The sequence below is a fragment of the Somniosus microcephalus genome, unplaced genomic scaffold (assembly GCF_052327205.1).
Source record: "Somniosus microcephalus isolate GS21.2 unplaced genomic scaffold, FLI_Smic_1.0 unresolved_chr1, whole genome shotgun sequence".
NCBI lineage: Eukaryota > Metazoa > Chordata > Chondrichthyes > Squaliformes > Somniosidae > Somniosus > Somniosus microcephalus.
The window spans coordinates 170,456,246-170,481,750 of record NW_028225179.1 but is presented as its reverse complement, the minus strand read 5'-3'; the positions used below and the strand labels follow the sequence as shown (position 1 = coordinate 170,481,750).

The 25,505-nt window shown below is 46.7% G+C and overlaps 1 protein-coding gene and 1 long non-coding RNA gene across 2 annotated transcripts; one reads left to right on the top strand and one right to left on the bottom strand.

The window, feature by feature from the left end:
- Positions 1-5,389: 5,389 nt before the first annotated feature.
- On the bottom strand, positions 5,390-22,204 carry LOC147096557 (uncharacterized). The gene is made up of 2 exons (XM_085975361.1): positions 22,116-22,204; positions 5,390-9,316 (listed from the first exon to the last, which is right to left on the bottom strand). The coding sequence occupies exon 2, from the start codon at positions 9,205-9,207 to the stop codon at positions 8,074-8,076; it is 1,134 nt and encodes a 377-aa protein (XP_085831487.1). The 5' UTR covers positions 9,208-9,316; positions 22,116-22,204; the 3' UTR covers positions 5,390-8,073.
- LOC147096556 (uncharacterized) lies at positions 10,898-23,047 on the top strand. The gene is made up of 3 exons (XR_015074936.1): positions 10,898-11,000; positions 16,130-16,357; positions 22,129-23,047. It is a non-coding gene; the product is annotated as an uncharacterized LOC147096556 (long non-coding RNA).
- Positions 23,048-25,505: the final 2,458 nt, after the last annotated feature.

Genomic DNA, 25,505 nt, shown 5'->3' with positions numbered 1-25,505 from the left:
GGCGTAAACTGCACACTTTTTAAAAATTGAGCCCAAGTCTCTACAGCCCCCTTATAAAACCTAGGGAGAAGTTTAATCGATTTCCAAAACATATTATTGTATTCCATATACAATATCCCCTGCCCTCCTATCCCACTTCGTTTGAAAAAATGCTCAAAACTCTTCCAAAAACTTGCATTTGACTTCTGAAGAAATCTCTTCACCTATTTGATTCTAAAGGATTTTTTCTTCATATCAATATCTGGGAAATTGAGTCCTCCCTGATTTCTCTGTCCAATGATGGTATTGTAAGCCACCAAGGCTGGTTTCCCTTCCCATAAAAACCTCACACAAGCCTCTCAGATGGACTTTTCCACCCACTCAGGAATATCCTCCACCGTCAATAAGTATCATAGCTTAGATAGCAGGAGGGCAGACACCACTGTCGCTCTTCCTTGCACTTTCAACCACCTTCTTTCCCATCTTCCCAAAATCTTTTTAATTTTCATAACCTTCGGTTCCCAATTTAATCGATCCACTTCATCCCTGTCTTTCTTGCACCCCATATGCACCCCCAGAACTTCCAAAACCTCCACCACCTTAAAGGGACATTCCCCCAACCATTCCCCCCTGCCCCTCCCTGCAACCAGGCATTGGGACTTACTATAATTCACTCTGGCTCCTGAAGCTCTCCAATATTCCTCCACTACCTCCATAGCTTTCCTCACTGACTCCCCATTTCTCAATGTTAAGGTTGTGTCATCTGCATATTGGTGTATCACCGACACCAGCCCAGAACTGGGGACCACAATCCCAACTACACCTTGTTTCTTTCGCATCATGTAACCTAATGGTTCTGCTACCAATGTGTACAACAATGGGGACAGGGGACAACCCTGTCTCACTGATCTCTGTATCGGAAAATACTTAGATAAAAAACCATTACATTTAACACAGCTAAATATGTTTGAATAAAAAATCCTTATCCGCTGAATGAAATTTTCCTTGAAACCAAATGCTTCCAAAACCTTCAATAAAAACTCATGAGAGACCCTATCAAAGGCTTTCTCTTGATCTATCTTTAATACATACGCCTCCCTCCCACTCTCTTCCATGAGCTCTATCGCATCTCGGATTGAGACCACAGAGTCTGCGATGTCCCGGCCAATGACTCCATAGGACTGAGAGGGCCAAACTATCTCCGGTAACACCTCCTTCAAACGATTTGCCATAACCCTCGCCAAGATCTTATAATCCACATTTAATAGTGTGATGGGCCTCCAATTCTTCAGATCCCGTCTATCCTCTTTATTTTTATAAGCTAAGCTTATGATACCTCTCCTCATTGATGGGGCCAAGCTTCCCTCAATTTTAATTTCCTTAAAAACTTCTAAGAGCAATGGACTTAAAATCTCGAAAAATTCCTTATAAAATTCTGCACTTAGTCCATCAGACCCTGGGCTTTCCCCCCCCCTTCATTCCACTTATTGCTATTTTTATTTCCGCTAATCCTACTTCTTTATCACACATGCTTCTCTCATCCTCCTTTAAACCCTTTTCAATAAAAGCAGTAACCTTCTCCATCTCCAAATTGGAAATGTCTTCTTTTGTATATAGCTCAGCTGCTAGTCGCCTCCAAAATCTCCTCACTTTCATGAATGATCTTCTCCCCAACCTTCAACTCCTCAATTAACGATAATCTCTGTTGCAGCTTCTCTTGCTCTAGAAAATATCTAGTGCATCTTTTGCCCTCCGATGCATCTCTAGCCTTTGCACGGAGAATGGCCCCCTTGCATTTTTCAGCTTGCAATAATTCCCACTCTTCCTTTAGCACCCGGAACTTAGTCTCAGCTCCCTTATCCCCTCCGTCAACTGCTTTACAGACATCCGTAAACCTTTTGTTTATATTCTCTTCTCGATGCCAGTTAGCTGCCGCCCTCTTTTTCCCATAACGTACCGAAAAAACTTCTACCTCATATTTGAAATTATCCCACCAAACTCTTCTTTCTTTCAAGAACAAAAGTTCCTTCTGAGCATTCCTTATTATATTTATAATCCCTTCTTTATAAGCAATTTCCTTCAGGTATTGATTGTTTAAAATCCACACCCCTGAACCGATCTTAACTCTGCTGTTCCTAATTCTAAGAACCAAAGCCGAGTGATCACTAAAAAATACTTTTTTATAATAAATCTCCATCACCTCCGAACTTAACCCTTCCCGCATTAACACAAAATCTATTCGGCTCTGTTTTAAAACATCACCCACCCAACCTGCTCTGGAGAACTCCCTTTTTATGGGGTTCCGGTCCCTCCATAAGTCTCTCAAATTTAAATTTGCCATCATTTTTATAATCATCCCTCTGGAGTTATCCTCTTTAAAGGTAATCTGGGCTGAAATGTCCATCCAAGATAAAAATACATTAAAATCCCCCACTATACAAGGATTTTCCACCTCTGCCACTTCAGTGAATAACCCCTGAAAAAACTCGCGACACTTGCAATGGTCGTTCGGTACATAGATATTAAAAAGATCGCAATTAAATCCATCCAATTTTACCCTTAGCTGTAAAAATCTCCCCTCAGTGTCCTTGTCCACCAAGGCAACGTTCTCTTCTATGGACGGACTCACCAAAACAGCCACCCCTCTATGGTTATTGTTTGCACAACTTGCAAACACCTCTCCCTTCCAAACCTTCTGAACTCTTTCTAGAACATCCTCATCCCAAAAGGTTTCTTGCAGACACAAGTCCGTGCCTTTAAAACCCTGCAACAACTGCTGCAATTTCTTCTCACCCCTCAGTCTGTTCACATTGATCGAGACCAATGTAATCATGGCTCCAAAGAAGGGAAGTATGCCCAATAATCTCCCCATCATTTAATCTCTGGCTCTTCCCTCCTCTCATGCTCCTTCTCAACTTTTCGGGCAGCTGTTGCTTTTTCCTGCAGCCTCCGGCTCTTTTTCCCCTCCTGTTTGACCCCTCCCTGCTGTTTCAGCCTTTTCCTTGCCTTAAGTTTGGACCCAGGAGCTGCCCTTTCTCCCTCCCTCTGCCCCTCACTAACCTTTCCCTTTCCACATGATGCCACCCCATCCCCGACTTCCATGTCTCTGTCCCCCTTTAATTCCTCACACTCAAGCTCTTCTGCAACCCCCTGTGCCTGCTCCCCGTCAGATACATAATCCTGCTCCCCGTCAGATACTCCATCTCCCATAGAGAGCCTTCCTGCTATCGCAGTTTCTCCCACTGTGCCGCCCCCTTCGACCACATCTCTACCTCTGACCCTTGCACCTTGTTCCCTCACTCCATGGGACAATGGCGCACCTAAATTGTTCCCTTCTGACGTCTCTATCTCGCCGATCCCATTCTGCTGTCCCTTTAAGGCTCCTGCCTCTTGCACCCTCTTCCCCGCCCTGCCCCCTCCCGCTCACCAAAATATCCGACTCCCCGCCTTTCCCCGGAGCACTCACTTCCACCACACACCCCGCTCCTGCCTCCTCTCCCCCCGCAGACACCAGACTCCCCAGGGGGAGCCGAACTGCACTAAGGCTCGAGTCTGCACTCGACCCTTGCTGCCCGCTGCTGTCTTTGTTCTCCTCCATAGCACTCGCCGTGTTTTCCGCCATCTCCATCTCGATCTCCGCTCCGCCAACCTCTGCCTCTTCCTGTGCTCCTTTTTCCTTCATTTTACCGGCTGTGTCCTCCGACTGCACCGCACCTCTGGCCGTTCCACACTCCTCTCCTGCTCCTTCTCCCATCTCCTCATCACTCATTTTGCTCCCTTCTGCCACACACTCACAGCAGGCGGGGCCTTTACGACACACCCCACAGCTCTCCGCCTTGCAGCTCCGTGCGATATGTCCCGACTCACCGAAATTGTAACAATACAAATCAGGACAGTTTCTCACGAGATGGTCATGTCCCAGACAATAGTAACACACCTTTACTTGGTTATCGTGCAGCACACGAAAGTACTGTACTCCTTCCAGTGTCTCGAACTTCATACTGTAAGGCAAAGACCTCACCCCCTCTGGAAACCGCACCTTTACATACCGGGTTCTGTCTGCTACCCATGTTCCCGGATAGTACCTCCTCTTTATTTCGGAACAGATTTTAACTCCACCCTTTTGCTCAGCACTTCGTCCTCGATGTATACAGGCAAGTTCAAAAATGAAACCACCACCTCCTCTGAATATAGCAGAGTCACCTCCAAAAATTTCTCCCCAACTTTCAGACTGAGCAGCAGTTTTTCCACCTCCTCACGGCCACTGACCGTCACCTCAAATCCCACATTTGGTTTTGGTCGGCAGGCAAAACAGCTTCCCTCACCACAGTCATCATGAACCGCCTGGATTATATCCCAGGCTCGAATCTTCTTATCTTCACATTGCACCACCACCGTATTTTCTTTACCAAACCTCCTGAGGTCCCGGCCCAAATCTTTGGACCTTTTTTTCCCCCTTCCCACCACAGTTTTTTCCCTAATAAAATTCCTCTCGGGAATATTGTCCTGAGGGGCCCGGCCCTCCGGACCCCTCAGCAGCCATCTGGCTGCTTTTTGTGGGCCAAAAAGGCCCTAAAACCTGCAAACAACACCCCAAAACCCTCCACCAACTTTTTACAAAACTTCCTCCAACACCCAGCTGCAATTAGGCAACCAGTCACACCTGGCTCACTCCTAGCCCCTCCCACCTAGAGAGTGCTACCCACTGAGCCCCAGCTGACCCAAGGGAGAGAATACAAGAAAAGATTAGTGGGTAATGTAAAAGGGAACCCAAAAATCTTTTATAAACATATGAAAAGTAAAAGGATAGTTAAAGGAATGGTGGGGCCGATTAGGGACCAAATAGGAGCTCATCATACGGAGGCAGAGGGCGTGGCTGAGGTACTGAATGAGTACTTAGCATCTGTCTTCACAAAAGAAGAGGATGAAGTTAATGTCGCAGTAGAGGAGGGGGGAGTAGAGAAATTGGATAAAAATGGATAGAAAGGAGGTGCTAAATAGGTTGTCATCACTCAAAGTTAACAAGTCACCCAGTCCAGGTGGATGCATCCTAGATTGCAGAGGGAAGCTAGGGTGGAGATAGCAGAAGCTCCGACCACAATCTTTCAATCTCCCTCAGATATATGGGAGTGGTGCCAGATGACTGGAGAATTGCAAATGTTACACCCTGTTTAAAAAAAGGGAAGAGGGATAAACCTGGTAACTACAGGCCAATCAGTCTAATGTCAGTGGTGTAGGTGGGCATCCTTTACCTGGTTTACGGTAATTGACCTGGTCAGGCAGCCTTTGCCACTGCACTGTGATCAATTCCAATCAGCGGTTTTGAATCGCTAAACCCCCCCCCCCCCACCGCCTCCAGTTCTGACTGGAGGAACTTATAATTAATGATATATTAAAAACGGACAAATGGTCTGGATGCAAGAAAGTCAAATTTTATTAAAACTAAAGAAACTACACCACACGATCAAAGTAATCATGGTAAAATTGCTTAACAGGGGAAGGCAGACGGCAAAAACGAGGGATAAATGGCTACAATGTTAACCTTACAATCTTAGCAACATTTCCCTTAAATTACCACCCCTTTACTTCTCACTAGATTGTCTTGCTAGTGGGTCAGAAGTCTTGCTCACCTGCAGTCCAAAGAATAAAAGAGACAAAAAAGGGGGCAGAGGACTTCCTGGGCTTAATCTTTATACCCTGGGAGTCCCTGCTGTTTTCGCGCCGAAAAGGTCCGTGCGCAATTTCGCGCCGAAAAGTCTGAATACACAAGAGAAGGGCTTTTAACTTCCTCCATTCATACATGGAGACATCACGTAGTAGAGTCAATTTCAGTGAATGGATGTGTGTTAACAACCCATTGTGCTTGCTGTCCGATGATTGGCTGATTCAAATGGGCTACTCCCCAGTGTAAACAAGCAGCTTGTAGGTTACTGCACCCGCCCAATCCCACAGGGTGACTGACAGCTCGGGCTCCATTCAAACTTACTGCAGGGCAGCGCTGAGCTTTTCATATGCTAACAGCCTGTCTGTCCTTTTCTGCTGCCTTTTAAAATTCTGTTTCCATGAGGTCTGTTCAGCCATTTTGATGCCCTGGGCAATTTAAACAGTCCAAAACTCAAGAGTACAACTTTTAATAAAATCTACAATCTTAAAGTGTGCGATTTTCACAAAGTTCTTTGATTCCAGTGTCCAAGTGCTGCCTAGCTTACGAGCTTTTTAACGCAGCCTTTTGCGGTTCTGGGTATGTTTTAAAACATTGTCCAACCCAGAGACAATTTCAATAACACAAGTCTTCGTCCACGATGTGGATTAATATTTCCCGATCTTCAGGGCCTGAGGGGATTTTGCGACCCCTACAGTGGTGGGTGAACGACTAGAGACCATTGTCAAGGACAAAATTAATTCTCACTTGGAGAAGCATGGGTTAATAAGGGGCAGCCAGTATGGATTTGTTAAAGGTAAATCGTGTCTGATTAACCTGATTGAGTTCTCTGATGAAGTAACAGAGGGCTGATGCAGGTAGTGCAGCAGATGTTGTATATATGGACTTTCAAAAGGCATTTGATAAAATACCACATAAGAGACTTACTCTGAAAATAGAAGCAGAGGGAATTAAAGGGCTGATGGTAATTTGGGTATATAATTGGCTAAGGGAGAGGAGGCAGACTTCAGAAGGACAGAGACAGACTGTGAAATGAGCAGACACAAGGCAGATGAAATTAAATGAGGATAAGTGTGAAGTGATGCACTTTGGGAGAAACAACAGGGAGAGGCCGTATAATCTAAATGGGACTATTTTGAGGGGGTGCAAGAACAGAGGGACCTGGGGGTCCATATTCACAAGTCTTTGAAAGTGCCACGGCAAGTTGGTGAGGCGGTTCAGAAAGCGTATGGGATACTTGGCTTTGTAAATAGGGCCATTGAATACAAAAACAAGGAAGTTACACTAAACCTTTACAAATCACTAGTTAGGAACATAGGACAGGAGGAGGCCATTCAGCCCCTCGAGCCTGTTCCGCCATTCAATGAGATCATGGCTGATCTGTGACCTAACTCCATACACCCGCCTTTGGCCCATATCCCTTAATACCTTTGGTTAACAAAAACCTATCAATCTCAGATTTAAAATTAACAATTGACCGAGCATCAATTGCTGTTTGCGGAAGAGAGTTCCAAACTTCTACCACCCTTTGTGTGTAGAAGTGTTTCCTAATTTCACTCCTGAAAGGTCTGGCTCTAATTTTTAGACTCTGCCCCCAGTCCTAGAATCCCCAACCAGAGGAAATAGTTTCTCTCTATCTACCCTATCTGTTCCCCTTAATATCCTGAAAACTTCGATCAGATCACCCCTTAACTTTCTAAATTCCAGGGAATACAACCCTAATTTGTGTAATCCCTCCTCGTAACTTAACCCTTGAAGTCCGGGTATCATTCTGGTAAACCTACACTGCACTCCCTCCAAGGGCAATATATCCTTCCTAAGGTGTGATGCCCAGAACTGCTCACAGTGCTCCAGGTGTGGTCTAACCAGGGTTTTGTACAGCTGCAGGGTTTTGGCCTCAGCTGGAGTCTTGTGTACAGTTCTGGGCACCACACTTTAGGAAGGATGTCAAGGCCTTGGAGAGGGTGCAGAGGAGGTTGACCAGGATGGTACCAGGGATGAGGGACTTCAGTTATGTGGAGAGATTGGAGAAGCTGGGATTGTTCCCCTTAGAGCAGAGAAGGTTAAGAGGAGACCTAATAGAGATGTTCAAAACGATGAGGGGATTTGATCGAGCAAGTAGGGAGAAACTGTTCACTCTGGCAAGTGGGTCGGTAACCAAAGGTCACAGATTTAAAATAGTTACTAAAAGAACTAGAGGGAAATGAGGAGAATTGTTTTCATACAGAGGGTTGTTCAGATCTGGAACGCACCATCTGAAAGGATGCTGGAATCAGGTTCCACAGGAACTTTCAAACAGTAATTGGACGAGTCCTTGAAGAGGACTAGTTTGCAGAGTTCTGGGGATAAAGCTGGGGTTTGGGACTAAATTGGACAGCTCTTTCAAAGAGCCGGCACAGACAGGATGGGCCGAATCACCTCCTTCTGTGCTGTTAGATTCTATGATCAGTGTGAACACGCTGGTGTCCCTTAAGGTTCTTAGAGCTTTTAAAGCTCTTCCCACAGTCAGAACATTTAAAGGGCCTCTCGTCAGTGTGAACTTGCTGATGTCTCAGCAGGTTGGATGACTGAGTGAATCCCTTCCCACACACGGAGCAGGTGAACAGTCTCTCCCCAGTGTGAACTCGCTGATGTCTCAGCAGGTTGGATGACTGAATGAATCCCTTCCCACACACGGAGCAGGTGAACGGCCTCTCCCCAGTGTGTCGGTGTTGGTGTCTCTTCAACTCCCCGGAACTTTTAAAGCTCTTCCCACAGTCAGAACATTTAAAGGGCCTCTCGTCAGTGTGAACTCGCTGATGTGTCAGCAGGTGGGATGACTGAATGAATCCCTTCCCACACACGGAGCAGGTGAACGCCCTCTCCCCAGTGTGAACTCGCTGGTGTGTCAGTAGGTGGGGTGACCGAGTGAATCCCTTCCCACACACAGAGCAGGTGAACGGCCTCTCCCCAGTGTGAACTCGCTGGTGTGTCAGTAGGAGGGATGACCGAGTGAATCCCTTCCCACACACAGAGCAGGTGAACGGCCTCTCCCCAGTGTGTAGCAGCCAGTGTCCCTTCAGCTCCTGGGGCCTTTTAAAGCTCTTCCCACAGTCAGAACATTTAACGGGTCTCTCGTCAGTGTGAACAAGCTGGTGTCCCTTCAGTTCCCTGGGGCTTTTAAAGCTCTTCCCACAGTCAGAACATTGAAATGGTCTCTCATCAGTGTGAACAAGCTGGTGTCCCTTCAGATACTGAGCACTTTTAAAGCTCTTCCCACAGTCAGGACACTGAAATGGTCTCTCCTCAGTGTGAACTCCCTGGTGTGTTTGCAGGTGGGATGAACAAACAAATCCCTTTCCACACACGGACCAGGTGAACGGACTGTCCCTGGTGTGACTGCGCCGTTGAACTTCCAATGCAGACAGGGAACTGAAGCCCTTCCCGCCGTCCCCACCTTTACCCGGTTTCTCCCCGGTGTGACGGTGCACATGTCTCACCAGGTCAGGCGATCGGCTGAATCCGCGTCCACACACTGAACACGTGTGCGGTTTGTCTGCGTTGCAATCCCTGCTCTCTCCTTCCATGTGCAAAGGCCGATAATATTCAGGTCCTGATGAATCCAGCGACTCTGTCAGATCTTGACGTGATGTTTGGTCTGAGCTTCCCACCTGTAACTGCTCCACTTCTATAACCCTGTAAATTGAGATCAGAAAAGGATCAGAGGCAAACTGTTGTTTAATTTTCCCCTTTCCGAACCTAGGGGCAGTGAAGCTGATTTTCAGGCCCCAGCTGCTGCACAGGTTGGTTGAAAGGATCAGCAGTAATGGCGGCTGTAATACCCACAAGCCCCCATGCTCCAGAAAGCACTCTTGACTCTGAGTCCCGCGCATGTGCTCATGGACCCCGCGCTCTCCCTCCTGCTCTACAATCGCCCGTCCCGATCAGTCCGCAACACGCATGCTCAGCACACAAAACCCCGCGGTTGGAACATCGGGCGTGCATGCGGAGCCGCAACATCTGGTACGCGTGAGCGGATTAGGTGGGGGCGAGTCAGTGTTTCGCCTCAGCCGCCAGGGAGGTGCGCATGCGCAGGACAACCCAACATTCTTCCTGTCAGCAATCACTCCCTCGTTTCTTTAATAAAAACAGAAAATGCTGGAAATACTCAGCAGGTCAGGCAGCATCTGTGGAGAGAGAAACAGAGTTAACGTTTCAGGTCGATGACCTTTCGTCAGAACTGCTTGCTCTTTAGTGTCAGCCAGTGGCTCAGTGGGTAGCACTCGCGCCTGAGTCAGAAAGTTGTTGGTTCATAGTCCCACTCCAGAGACTTGAGCACAAAAATCCAGGCTGACACTCCAGTGCAGTGCTGAGGGAGTGTGGCACTGTCGGAGGTGCCGTCTTTCGGATGAGATGTTAAATTGAGGCCCTGTTTGCTCTCTCAGGTGGATGTAAAAGATCCCATGGCATTATTTCAGGAAAGAAAGACTTGCATTTATATAGTGCCACCAGATATCCTAAAGTGCTTTACAGCCAATGAAGTACTACAATGAAGTAGTCACTGTTGTAATGTGGGAAAGAGCAGGGGAATTATCCCCAGCGTCTGAGCCAATGTTTGTCCCTCAATCAACATAAAAAATGATGGATTATCTGGTCATTACGGTGGCATCGTGGTTAGCACTGTTGCCTCACAGCGCCAGGGACCTGGGTTCGAATTCGGCCTCGGGCGACTGTCTGTGTGGAGTTTGCACATTCTCCCCGTGTTTGCGTGGGTTTACTCCCACAGTCCAAAGATGTGCAGGTTAGGTTGATTGGCTATGATAAATTGACCCTTAGTGTTAGGGGGATTAAATACGTGGGGTTACGGGGATAGGGTGGGATATGTGTCGGTGCAGGCTTGATGGGCCGAAATGGCCTCTATCTGCACTGTGGGGTTTCTGTGATTATCACAGTGCTGTTTGTGGGAGCTTGCTGTGCGCTAATTGACTGCCGCATTTCATACATTACAACAGTGACTACACTGCAAAAGTGCTTCATTGGCTGTAAAGCACTTTGGGACGGCCGGTGGTGGTGAAAGGCGCTATATAAATGCAAGTCTTTCTTCCTTCACTGGTCTCACCAGCGACCTCTTCTGGCGGTTGGTTGATTGACAGCCGAGAGTCCGCGCATGCGCACAGGGAGCGGCAGTTTGGGCCGAGTCCGGCACAGCGACCCCTCCCGGTCACCAAGATAATGACCGCGCATGCCCAGAGGAGACCAACCCCCCTCCCCCACTCGGAGCTGCGCCTGCGCACTCGGATCCTGCCGGACGGAGTCGGCGCGGGGCCATTCCGGGGAAAGGCCTCGGTGTCGGTTCCAGAGTCGCGATCGGTGACGCGAAGTGAGTTTTCTCCGCTCCGATTGGGTGGAGAATGGCGCGGGGTGGATTGGGAGAGAATCGAGAGAAATAGAAAAACCTCAGAGTCCGCGAGGCCCCGGACCGAGCGGCGGAACTTGGACGGTGCACATGATCTCCTCCGGGCCACGTCACCCGGGCCCGCGGCCTGATTGACGGCAGCTTCCCACCAATAGGGAGCGAGCGGGGCGGGGCTGGAGGAGCGAGCCGGGGGCGGTTCCTCCAACCAATCGGGGAGCCCGAGGGGCGGGACTAGCGGCACCCAGTGGGCGGGGCTGGAGGAGCGAGCCGGCGGCGGGTCCTCCAACCAATCGGGGAGCCCGAGGGGCGGGGCTTGCGGCACCCAGTGGGCGGGGCTGGAGGAGCGAGCCGGCGGCGGGTCCTCCAACCAATCGGGGAGCCCAAGGGGCGGGACTAGCGCCGGCTGATTGTCTGATCCGCAGGGCAGCGAGTTTCTCCCCTCACTCACTCCAACTTACCTCCCTCTGAACTTGCAGCACTCCATTCTCTTAGATCCAACCCTAACATTGTCATTAAACCCACTGACAAGGGTGGTGCTGTTGTTGTTTGGCGCACTGACCTCTACCTAGCGGAAGCTGAACGCCAACTCTCCGACACCTCCTCCTACCTCCCCCTGGACCATGACCCCACTACCGAACATCAAACCACCGTTTCCAAGACTGTCACTGACCTCATCTCCTCTGGAGATCTTCCCCCCGCTGCCACCAACCTCATAGTTCCCCAACCCCGCACAGCCCGCTTCTACCTCCTTCCCAAGATCCACAAACAGGACTGCCCTGGTAGACCCATCGTTTCAGCCTGTTCTTGCCCTACGGAACTTATCTCTTCCTATCTTGACTCTATCTTTTCTCCCCCTTGTCCAGTCTCTTCCCACCTACATCCACGACTCTTCGGACGCCCTCCGCCACTTTAACAGTTTCCAGTTTCCTGGCCCCAACCGCTTCCTTTTCACCATGGACGTACAATCCCTCTACACCTCCATCCCCCACCCGGATGGCCTGAGGGCACTCCGCTTCTTCCTTGAACGGAGGCCCGACCAGTCCCCATCCACCACGACCCTCCTCCGCCTGGCTGAACTTGTTCTCACATTGAACAACTTCTCCTTTAACTCCACTCATTTCCTCCAAATCAAAGGCGTTGCCATGGGTACCCGCATGGGTCCTAGCTATGCCTGCCTTTTCGTGGGCTATGTGGAACAATCTTTGTTCCAGTCCTACCCGGGTCCCCTCCCTCACCTCTTTTTCCGATACATTGATGACTGTATCGGTGCCGTTTCCTGCTCTCGCCCCGAACTTGACAATTTCATTCACTTTGCCTCCAATTTCCACCCTTCCCTCACCTTCACATGGTCCATCTCTGACTCTTCCCTTCCCTTCCTCGACTTCTCCGTCTCCATCTCTGGGGATAGGTTATCGACCAATATTTACTACAAGCCCACTGACTCCCACAGCTACCTGGACTACACTTCCTCCCACCCCGCTTCCTGTAAGGACTCTATTCCATTCTCCCAGTTTCTCCACCTCCGCCGTATCTGCTCCGACGATGCCACCTTCCACACCAGTGCTTCAGACATGTCTTCCTTTTTCCGCAACCGAGGATTCCCCTCTACCGTGGTGGACACTGCCCTCGACCGTGTCAGTTCTATCTCCCGCACCTCTGCCCTCACCCCTGCCCCTCCCTCCCGGAACCACGATAGGGTTCCCCTTGTCCTCACCTTTCACCCCACCAGCCTCCACATTCAACGGATCATCCTCCGGCATTTCCGCTACCTCCAAAGTGATCCCACCACCAAACGTATCTTCCCCTCCCCTCCCCTTTCAGCATTCCGCAGGGACCGCTCTCTCCGAGACACCCTAGTCCACTCCTCTATCACCCCAAACAGCCCTTCCCCTTCGCCTGGCACCTTCCCGTGCAAGCGGAGGAGGTGTAACACCTGCCCCTATACCTCCCCCCTCCCCACTGTCCAGGGCCCCAAACACCCCTTCCAGGTGAAACAGCGATTTACTTGTACTTCTCGCAATCTAGTATACTGTATTCGCTGCTCACGATGCGGTCTCCTCTACATTGGGGAGACCAAACGCAGATTGGGTGACCGCTTTGCGGAACACCTCCGTTCAGTCCGTAAGGGTGACCCCGAGCTTCCGGTCGCCTGTCATTTCAATTCACCGCTCCATTCCCACTCGGACCTCACCGTCCTTGGCCTCTTGTACTGTTCCACGGAAGCTCAACGTAAACTCGAGGAACAGCACCTCATTTTCCGATTAGGCACTCTGCAGCCTTCCGGTCTCAATATCGAGTTCAACAATTTCAGATCATAACCTCGGCCCCTATTTCATTTTTACTTATATTTTTCCACTCCTTTCCTCCCCCCCCCTTTCCTTTTGTTTCTCTCTCACACCTGGCAGCTATCTTTTGCCCTGCCAGTACACTTTACACCTAATCCCAGCCTATTACCATCTCGTCTAGCTTCTAATCTCTTTTACTTCTTTTGGTTCTATTATTCTTTTGTCCGATCGCAGCCCTGCCTTCGATCTAGTTCCTTTTCTCTCCAGTTTTGAAGAAGGGTCAAACCCGAAACGTCAACTCAAATTTCTCTCCACGGATGTTGCCTGACCTGCTGAGTTTTTCCAGCATTTTCTGTTGTTATTTCTCCAGTCCCTTGTTCAGGGCCCGGGGCGGCTGTGGGCCTTCAGTCCCCGCATTGGACACAAGGCTCTTTGTCGCAGGCATAGGGTGACGTCGCACTGAAACTTTCCTCCCTCCTTTACAAAGATGGCTCTCTGGCTTAGGCATAGGGTGACGTCGCACTGAAACTTTCCGCCCTCCTTTACAAAGATGGCTGCCGTTAACCTGGGCCTGTAAGGGGAAGAAATCCCCGTAACTGCAAACACGGGATCTTCAGGTTATTATTCGGGGGCTTGCCTCCTGCACGAGTTGTTTATGAAGCCTCCCCACCCACCTACCGGTCCATTACTACCCTCCGTCGCGATTTTTACCCGCTGCACCATCGCGCTCCCGGCTTCAGCTCCTCTCCATCTCCAGTAACGCACTGCGCATGCTCAATATACCGGCCCCTCCCGCGCCTGCGCGCTGGGCTCTTGTAGTCTGGGTGCGGCACGTGGTCCACCGCGGGGAATGCTGGGTAAAAGACCAGATTAGTGAATGGAACATGATTTACTGTGATCAGATTGAGGACTGAACCATGTTCATTCTAGTAGTCATGGTTTGTTTCTGCTGATCTTAATAACTCCTGTATCTGCGCTGGAGATTAATATTCTGTTTAAATAGTGAATAAATAAAGCTCGAGGAACAGCACCTCATCTTTCGATTAGGCACGTTACAGCCTTCTGGACTCAACATTGAGTTCAACAATTTCAGACTTTAACCCTTACTCCCATTTTTCATGCTGTATGATTTTGCCATCCCCATTTGCAACATTTTCCAAGACTCGGTTTCACAGCCACATCTCTTTCCTCAGCACCTGTTTCCGGTTCCAACTTATTCCACGTGGATTCCAACTGAACTTCCACCCTTCCTGTTTCAGATCCACCCAGGATAACTTTCCTGCCTCTTACCTTAGTAATATCTGTTACATCTCCAGCTTTTTCCAGTTCTGATGAAGGGTCCCAGACCTGAAACGTTAACTCTGTTTCTCTCTCCACGGGTCCTGCCTGGCCTGCTGAGTATTTCCAGCATTTTCTGTTGTTATTTCAGTGAATAAATAAGCTTTGTTTCAAACACACAGTGTGTCAAATATTTGATTTCTCCATGATAAGCGAAGACAAATTGATGTTCTGTTCCAGACTGTTTAATTTTCGGGCCTTTTCTTACTCTAGATTATTTCCGTTCTCATCTTGTTCGCCTTCTACCACATCAAACCCCAAGCTTGCTCCGTTTGAGTACACGACTTGTGGGTGTCATAGACTGAACTGTAGTGTCTCACTTACACTCAACTGCCATCAACTGGTCCAGGCAGCGGGTGGTCGAGGGGGTCGTTCGATTTGGACAGGTTGGGTGATTGGGCAGAAACATGGCAAATGCACTATAATGTGGATAAATGTGAGGTTATCCACCTTGGTGGCAAAAACAGGAAGGCAGATTATTATTTGAATGGCAATAGATTGAGAGAAGGGGAAGTGCAAAGAGACCTGGGTGTTCTTGTGCACCAGTCACTGAACGTAAGCATGCAGGTGCAGCAGGTGGTTAAGAAGGCAAATGGTATGTTGGCCTTCGTAGCAAGAGGGTTCGAGTACAGGAACAAGGATGTCTTGCTACAGTTGTACAGGGCCTTGGTGAGACCGCACCTTGAGTATTGTGTGCAGTTTTGGTCACCTTACCTGAGGAAGGATGTTCTTGCCATGGAGGGAGTGCAGCGAAGATTCACCAGGCTGATACCTGGGATGGCAGGAATGACGTATGAGGAGAGATTGTGTCGATTGGGCTTATACTCACTGGAGTTTAGAAGATTGTGAGGGGATCTCATCGAAACCTATAAAATTCTGTCAGGTCTGGACAGACTAGATGCAGGAAGGATGTTTCTGATGGCCGGGGATTCCAGAACCAGGGGTCATAGTCTAAGGATAAGGGGTAAGCCATTTAGAACTGAAATGAGGAGGAATTTCTTCACCCAGAGAGTGGTGAACCTGTGGAATTCTCTGCTGTTAAGCTGGATTAATCCCATACTGCCTTACCAATGATTCGCAAAGCATGATGGACTACTTGACATACAGTGAATGGTTTAAATGTAAAAAGCTGATGCAGGACTGTGGGAATGCAATACACATAGAGAAGAAAGGACGAAACAGAATGTTTTTGAACAGAGTAGAGACAGTCTCAGGGCCGAATTTTGTTGAAAGCTAAAGTGAATTTCAAACAGAACTCTGTAAAAAGAAACAAATGACTTGTGTAGCGTGTGATCGCCTAGTTTTCTGTATTCTCATGATGACTTGCAATTTATGAAAATGTATAAATATTGTAGCCCCGTGAGTCTAGGGGCGCACTCTAGAGGATGCTTCCTTGTGGGCAAACACAAAGGGTTTCTCAGAGCGAAGTCCAGTACCGGTGACCGGAATAAAACTTTACTTATTTTACAGTTTCTGACTTTGTGTATTACTGAGAAAGTGACAATAGACTGACCGGCGTGTTGAGTCTCCTAAAGCAGCGAACCTTGATTCCCCAAGTTTGGGGTTGATCCTCCTCACAGAAGCGAGGGGTTAACAATTCTGTCGACGAGGATGGGATTCCAAAGCACTTCGGTCCAAACCACAGCGGTCTAGGCTGACGAGTCGCTTTCGGACGACTGAGCAACTAAGTGGCCACAGGTAAGATTTTTACCTTTTTGCTCTGTCTGTTACGAAGTGACTTGGCGCATTCGCTGATGATGCTGGCCTAGTGCTGACGGAATCCTTTAGGTAGGAATTCGGAAGATAACACTTTCTCAAAGTCAGATTACCCTAAACCGCAAAGTCAGATAAAGCATATGGTAGGTTAAAGGCCTTTGGGTGTGAGTCCCATAAAAAGGTTAAAGGCCTTTGGGTTCGTAGTCCCATAAACAGGTTAAAGGCCTTTGGGTTCGTAGTCCCATAAACAGGTTAAAGGCCTTTGGGTGTGAGTCCCATAAACAGGTTAAAGGCCTTTGGGTTCGTAGTCCCATAAACAGCTTATAGGCCTTTGGGTTCGTAGTCCCATAAACAGGTTAAAGGCCTTTGGGTGTGAGTCCCATAAACAGCTTATAGGCCTTTGGGTTCGTAGTCCCATAAACAGGTTAAAGGCCTTTGGGTGTGAGTCCCATAAACAGCTTAAAGGCCTTTGGGTTCGTAATCCCATAAACAGGTTAAAGGCCTTTGGGTTCGTAGTCCCATAAACAGGTTAAAGGCCTTTGGGTTCGTAGTCCCATAAACAGGTTAAAGGCCTTTGGGTTTGTAGTCCCATAAACAGGTTAAAGGCCTTTGGGTTCGTAGTCCCATAAACAGGTTAAAGGCCTTTGGGTTTGTAGTCCCATAAACAGGTTAAAGGCCTTTGGGTTTGTAGTCCCATAAACAGGTTAAAGTCCTTTGGGTTCGTAGTCCCATAAACAGGTTAAAGGCCTTTGGGTTTGTAATCCCATAAAAAGGTTAAAGGCCTTTGGGTTCGTAGTCCCATAAACAGGTTAAAGTCCTTTGGGTTCGTAGTCCCATAAACAGGTTAAAGGCCTTTGGGTTCGTAATCCCATAAACAGGTTAAAGGCCTTTGGGTTCATAGTCCCATAAACAGGTTAAAGGCCTTTGGGTTCGTAGTCCCATAAACAGGTTAAAGTCCTTTGGGTTCGTAGTCCCATAAACAGGTTAAAGGCCTTTGGGTTCGTAGTCCCATAAACAGGTTAAAGTCCTTTGGGTTCGTAGTCCCATAAACAGGTTAAAGTCCTTTGGGTTCGTAGTCCCATAAACAGGTTAAAGTCCTTTGGGTTCGTAGTCCCATAAACAGGTTAAAGTCCTTTGGGTTCGTAGTCCCATGAACAGGTTAAAGGCCTTTGGGTTCGTAGTCCCATAAACAGGTTAAAGGCCTTTGGGTTCGTAGTCCCATAAACAGGTTAAAGTCCTTTGGGTTCATAGTCCCATAAACAGGTTAAAGGCCTTTGGGTTCTTAGTCCCATAAACAGGTTAAAGTCCTTTGGGTGTGAGTCCCATAAACAGGTTAAAGGCCTTTGGGTTCGTAGTCCCATAAACAGGTTAAAGTCCTTTGGGTTCGTAGTCCCATGAACAGGTTAAAGGCCTTTGGGTTCGTAGTCCCATAAACAGGTTAAAGGCCTTTGGGTTCGTAGTCCCATAAACAGGTTAAAGTCCTTTGGGTTCGTAGTCCCATAAACAGGTTAAAGGCCTTTGGGTTCATAGTCCCATAAACAGGTTAAAGGCCTTTGGGTTCGTAGTCCCATAAACAGGTTAAAGGCCTTTGGGTTCGTAGTCCCATAAACAGGTTAAAGGCCTTTGGGTTCGTAGTCCCATAAACAGGTTAAAGGCGCGTTGAACCGGTTGGATCAAGTACGTACAAAATTGGAATAAATCAAGTACGTATAAGGAAAAAATTGGAAAATGGGGGCAGGAAATATAATAATTGAACAAAATAAGAAAAAGGGGAAAAAGATGGGGGCAGGAAATAGTGAATTGACGGCGATCGGGGGGTTCGAAAACTCCGTTGGATATAATAATTGAAAAAAAAAGGGGAAAAAAATAATAAACTTAAAGCTTTACCGCCATGGAAATTATTAACATCTGTGCCGGGACAAATAAAACACAAGATTTGCTGAGTGAAAGGATCCTTAAAAAATATGCTGTAATTTCAGTTTGTGTGAAAGTGTGACTGTTTTCCTGACTATGAATATTTAAGATGTTATAGTATTTTTGTCTGAAAAGTCTGTCTTTAAAAGAAAGATTCTGTTATGTGTGTTTTAGCTCCGCCCACTTCTCTGTGTTAAAAGCATTTTGATTTGATTTTGGAAGTTTTAAGAATGTGCGAATAAGATTATGCCCCAAGAATTGAAAAAGACCTTTGAACTACAATTTAAATTAAGCTGGTGTGTAAAAACTGAGAAGAACAACAAAAAGTTTGTTTTTCAAAAGATTAAGTTTCAGTCTAAGATTTGACCTTGGAGTCGCGGTTGCTATGGTGAAATCTTCTAAAGCAGTTTGATTTGATTAGTTTAAATGTGAAAAACTAAATTTTCTCCAGTTATACTCCATGTTTTTACAGTATTTTGGAAAGACATCTGAAGAAAGGACAATAAGGAAATATGACGTCATTTACTGTTTTCTGCGAGAGTGCGCTATTTGGTTTTATTTGTTTGTTCACTGTTTTACAAAAGGTGGGCTTCTGCCTTAAAGTTACAGTTGCCGATGTGCTTGGAAGAAAATTAATTGGAATGTTTACAAGATCTGGATTAAATTGGAGTTATGAGGTTAATTAACCTATTAAAACCAAACTTTCATTGTGGCCACGGTGAAATTCTGGTTGGTGTGAATTTGTGTAGACCACATTGAATAATACTTAGCTTGTGAATTTTGCTCAATCCCGCCTTTGTCCATATTACCTCCGTGTTCATGTTTGGTTAAAGTGTAAAAACACAACTGTCTTTTTCAATCGGGAAAGTTTTTTTTAAGTTTATGTGAAGTAACGTAATGACGTGCGTTTGATAATGTTTTGCTCCACCTTCTTAGAATCCTGCAAAGGAGTTAATCCAACTTTAGTATGAAGTTTAAAGATATTGGACGTTAAATAATTTAAGTTTCTTAATTTTAAGTTAATATTTCCCCAGTGACAGAAGGAATTTATGATTTGATAACTTAACCTTGGGCTCTAAGCAGAGTCACAATGGAGTCTCTTCTTTCTTTTGTTATATGGAAGTTACCTTGTAAACTAATTGCAGCACTTCTGTCACTAATGTTAAAACACTGTGTAAGCTACCTAGCCTGAGAATTACTTGTTTCTGAAATTGGAAATGGAGGATAAATTGAAAGAAATGAAATTGAACATTGACAAAATCTGCGGTACAATAATACTGCTGTTTGGATTTTGGGATAATTTTGAAATGACGAAATGGACTCAGGCACTATATATATTGGGTTACTTTTGGGAAAATAAAATATCCTCTAAAATAATGATAAATAAAAAAGTGTTAATACCTTGGATCAAGTGAGAACGTTTGATCTATGTTTTCTATCTTAAATATTGTACTGGACAGTAAAGTTTCTCCAGGACTCATGAATGAGATATGAATGGTAATTAAATGAAAGTGATTGAGAGTGTAAGATGTAGTTAAGAATAATAAAAAACCTGCCGAGTGTGTGCTCATTCATCTTCAGTGTGCTGTCCCTTTAAAAGCCTGTGCTTCCCTCTTCGAGGTCACAGGCTGCGCTCTCTCTCTCTCGCGATCATGACTGCGGCTAGAAGTTGTGATTGAAGTTGCATGGTGCGTGTGTGTGTCAACTAATGTTCAATGTGCAATGAATTACGAAATGAGAATGTACCCGATGGCTGAGAAATCGGCTAAAGACGCGACGGCAGCTGTGGATAAAGTAGAGCAGGATATGTTAATTATGAAACAAGCTTTTGAACAATTGCCATACGATGAAGCATCAGAGGATGATGAAATTATCACTCAAATGTTGGTGAGATTTGGGGATTATTGGCTTCAGCTCAGTACCGGCAACAGCGATGGATTATCAAATAGATACAAAATTCATTTTGAACCATTTGTCAAGGGAAGGGTATGTAGTATCAAAAGCAAAGATTCAATTTTGCAAAAAGCGTGTAACATACTTAGGGCACATTCTGACACCAGATGAAAAAGTCCTGCTCTCAGAAAGGACCCAAACAATATCCCAACATCCGGAACCTACCACTAAAAGAGGAATACGAGCATTTTTAGGATTAATACATTTCTGCAGGACAGATGAATACCAGAAATCACTAAACATACGAGGCCCCTAACTATACTAACAGGATCACAGGTTAGAGAACCGTTCGTTCTATCAGAAGCACAAAGAGATGCGTTTAATTCTTTACAACAAGCCTTAAGAGAGGCCCCACCCGTAGGAAGACCAATGTATGATAGACTATTTAGGTTGTATGTGACTACTACCGATTACTGAACAAATTATCCACACAGCACATGACGTCGGCAAGGATAAGTAGATATGAGATTAACCCACAGAACATGTAGGTGAACCAATACATGACTGTGTAACAAAAATTGAGACCCAAACAATAATTAGACCTGATTTAAAGGACGTGCCTTTGAATACCCCAGACCATGAGTACTTTGTGGATGGATCAGCCTCTAGATCAGATACAGGTGAAGGACAGATAGGATACGCAATTATAGAATCACCAAATGTGGTAGAATCAGGTAAACTTCCAAATCATTGGTCAGCATAGAAAGCAGAATTACACACACTAGCAAGAGCATACGAATTATCAGAAGGGATGAAAGTAAATATTTATACGGACTCGAGATATGCCTTCGGATTAGCGCATGATTTCGGAATAATATGGAAAAGGAAGGGTTTTCTGACCACATCTGGAACTCCCATATTGAACCAAGTACAGGTAGAAAGATTGACACAGGCAGTATTACTACCCAGGGAATTAGCCATAGTAAAATACCAGGCACACACACGGTTACATACACAGGTTGCTGAGGGGAATAGGTGGGCAGATGAAGCAGCAAAATATGTCGCTATGTATATGGACCAGAAACAAATGTCCCAGTTGGAACAAAAGGAGGGAGGGAAGTATCCCTCTTGTGCCCCATCGTTGGAAGATGTACAAAAGCACCAGGAGAACGCTCCTGAAAATGAAAAACAAAAGTGGATAAAAGAAAATTGTAAAAAGGATCCTTTGACACAACTATATGCCGACCCAAAGGGAAGGATAGTTGCTCCAAATTGGAAAATTCTTGGTGCAACCCAAATTGGGGAAAAGTGGCACAGCAGACAATTGATCACTGTCTGATATGTCAGCAACACAACCCAGGAAAAGTCATACCAACAGTAACAGCAACAACTCCTATCCCAGACGGTCCCTTTTCAAATACTACAGTTAGATTTTGTACAATTAGAATCAGCTTACGGATATAAATATGTACTAGTTATCATTGATGTATTTAGTGAATGGATAGAAGCCTTCTCAACAAGGAACAATACCGCAAAGGCTGTGTGCAAAATAATACTGAAAGATATTGTGCCAAGGTTCGGAGTGCCAATATAATTGAGTTCCGACAACGGACCACGTTTTGTTGCAGAAATTAATGCTGAACTTTGCAATGTTCTCAATATTAGACAGCATTTACATTGCCCGCTCCATCCACAATCAGCAGGACTGGTGGAAAGGGCTAATGGAGCCCTAAAGCTAAAATTGGCCAAACTTTGTGTAGAAACCAAATTAAAATGGCCAGAAGAATTACCAATGAAAGACAGGATTATCACCAGCAGAAATTATCTTCGGAAAACTTTTAAGAACCCCGTTCTCAGCTCCCATCCAAGACGACAGACAAATAGATATTCATGTAATGGACAATCAGATGATGTCTTATTGTATGTCACTAACCTCTGCTTTAAAGTTGTCTCATCAACAGGTAACAGCTGTTACTAAACTAACACCAGAGGATGCCTGTCGTCGACTCAAACCGGGTGATTATGTCCTCGTAAAGAACTTCTATCGGAAAGGACTAGAACCCAGGTGGAAGGGACCTTATCAAGTACTGTTAACCACACATACCGCAGTGAAGGTCGAAGGAAAGACAAAATGGATTCACGCTTCACACTGCAAGTTGTCATCACCGCTCTTGTCATAATGGACATAACCTCAACAGCGACAGAGGAGACCCCAGGCGGGGTAACATCAGGAAAGATAGAAGAAACAGAGGATACCCCAGGCGGGGCAGAATTAATTGAGCACACCGAAAGAGAAGATCCGAAGCAATGGAGAGGAGACCCCAGGCGGGGCAGAATAATCTTCAAATATGTAATATATATATATGTGGAATAGTTGACACCCTGTGCAGTATGTAGAGAAAAGGTCGAGGTTATCATGTAATGATAAAAGGAGGGAATGTTAAGCTAGATTAATCCCATACTGCCTTACCAATGATTCGCAAAGCATGATGGACTGCTTGATATGCAGTGAATAGTTTAAATGTAAAAAACTGATGCAGGACTGTGGGAATGCAGTACACATAGATAAGAAAGGACAGGAACAGAATGTTTAGATAACTGTTGGAGACAGTCTCATGGTCGAATTTTGTTGAAAGCAAAAGTGAATTTTAAACAGAACTCTGTAAAAAGAAACAAATGACTTGTGTAGCGTGTGATCGCCTAGTTTTCTGTATTCTCATGACGACTTGCAAGTTTATGAAAATGTATAAATATTGTAGCCCCGTGAGTCTAGGGGCTCACTCTTTGGGAGGCATACTTGTGTGCAAACACAATTGGGTTTCTCAGAGTGAAGTCCAGGTACCTTAAAACTTTACTTATTTTACAGTTTCTGATTTTGTGTATTACTGAGAAAGTGATAGACTGACTGGCATGTTGAGTCTCCTAAAGCAGCGAACCCTGATACCCCAAGTTAGGGGTAGATCCTCCTCACAGAAGCGAGGGGTTAACAATACCTTCATAGTCTCCTTTATTTAAGCTTAGTACGCTGTTTTGAGATCCAACTCTCTCACCCTCCAACTGAATTTGGAATTAAACCATGTTATGGTCACTCATTCCAAGGGGATCCTTTACTAGGACATTTTTTATTAATCCTGTCTCATTACACAGGACCAGATCTAAGATTGCCTGCCCCCTGGTTGGTTCAGTAACATACTGCTCAAGGAACCCATCCCTAATGCACTCTGTGAACTCTTCCTCAAGGCTGCCCTGCCCAATTTGATTTGTCCAGTCAAGATGAAAGTTAAAATCTCCCATGATTATAGCTGTTCCCTTATTACAAGCCCCAACTATTTCATGAGTTATATCCGACCAATAGAGTTGCAACTGTTAGGAGGCCTATAGGCTACGACCACTAGTGACTTTTTCCCCTTATTATTCCTTATTTCCACCCAAACCGTTTCACTATCCTGACCCTTTGACCCAATATCATTTCTCACTATTGCAGTGATTCCATCCTTTATTAACACAGCCACCCCACCTCCTTTTCCTTCCTGTCTGTCCTTCCTAATAGTCAAATACCCCTGGATGTTTAGTTCCCAGTCATGGTCACCCCGCAACCATGTCTCCGTAATGGCCACCAGATCATACCCATGTGTAGTTATTTGTACCGTCAACTCGTCTATTTCGTTACGAATGCTGCGTGCATTCAGATAAAGAGCTTTTAAATATGTTTTGTGACAATTTATTCCTGCTTTTACCCCCTTTACTACTTTACCTTTATATATTCTGTCCCTTCCTGACACGATCTGGTTTTTAATTCCCCCACTGATACCTTGCTCTATTGCCTTCTCCGCTGAAATTTTTATTTTTTGTTCTCTTGAAACCTCCTCCCCACTAATTAGTTTAAAGCCCTCTCTACAGCCCTAGTTATTCGATTCGCCAGGATTCTAGTCCCAGCACTGGCCAAGTGAAGTCCGTCCCAACGGAACAGCTCTTTCCTGTCCCAGTACTGATGCCAGTGTCCCAGGAAGCAAAACCCATTTCTCCCACACCAGTCTTTGAGCCACGCATTTAACTCTCTGATTTTGTTTACCCTAGCCAAATTTGCTCGTGAGGGCAGGTACAGCATGGGTTAGGTACAGAGTAAAGCTCCCTGTACACTGTCCCATCAAACACTCCCAGGGCAGGTACAGCACGGGTTAGATACAGAGTAAAGCTCCCTCTACACTGTCCCATCAAACACTCCCAGGGCAGGTACAGCACGGGTTAGATACAGAGTAAAGCTCCCTCTACACTGTCCCATCAAACACTCCCAGGGCAGGTACAGCACAGGTTAGATACAGAGTGTCAGCCGTGTCTCAGGCAGTAGCACTCTCTCCTCTGAGTCAGAAGGTTGTGGGTTGAAGTCCCACTCCAGAGACTGGAGTCTAAAACTCTGTGCTGCCCCTCCAGTGCAGTGCTGAGGGAGTAAAGCCCAGTGCAGAGTAAAGTTCCCTCTGCACTGCTCCACTAACAGGCCTGAGCCCCAAACTCACAAGAGCGCCCTCTGCTGCATTCCACTTGTCTCAGCAGCGGGAGAAGCAGGCGGCGGAAGTCCCGCCCCTCGGACGCCCCGATTGGTTGCAGGACCCGCCGCCACCTCAGTTCTCCAAGCTCCGCCCGCTCTCTCCCTATTGGTCGGAGCTCCCGTCAGTCACCGCCGTGGAGTTGATGACGTGCCCCAGTCCGGCTCCCTGCAGAAGACAAGGCGGTGCGGCCGCTCAATCCGCTCCGCTCGGTGCCGGGAGGGCGCTGGGACGGTGCGGTTTGTGTTTTCTATTTAGTTATCTCCCCGCCCGCGCTTCTCTCCGCTATATATAAAAAACCCTGATTAAACTCACTTTCCGCCGGTGATCCGGACTCTCGCGGTTGCCCGGGCCTTCCCCAGAATGCGAGGCCCTGCGCAGGCGCGGTAGCGGCTCAACTTCGGGAGCGGGGCCCGTCGGCGCATGCGGAGTAGAGGGAGGGGGCGGGGCCTGTTCAGAGGGGGAGGATGATTGACAGGGGCCCAGGGTGTGTGCTGAGCATGCGCGGTGCGGGCCGGGCGCCTGTGGAGGAGGGCGGGCCATGGGGCGCATGCGCGGGGTCAGCTGCCACTTTAGAGTCACAAAGGGAGCGAGTGTCTTCAAATCTCTCCCCTCCTCTTCTAATTTCCTGTAAAACCAGTTTATAAAAGTCATCACTGAAAGTACATAGAAACATAGAAGATAGGACCCGAGCCCAGGGCCTGATTGATGGCAGCTTCCGACCAATAGGGAGCGAGCGGGGTGGGGCTGGAGGAGCGAGCCGGCGGCGGGTCCTCCAA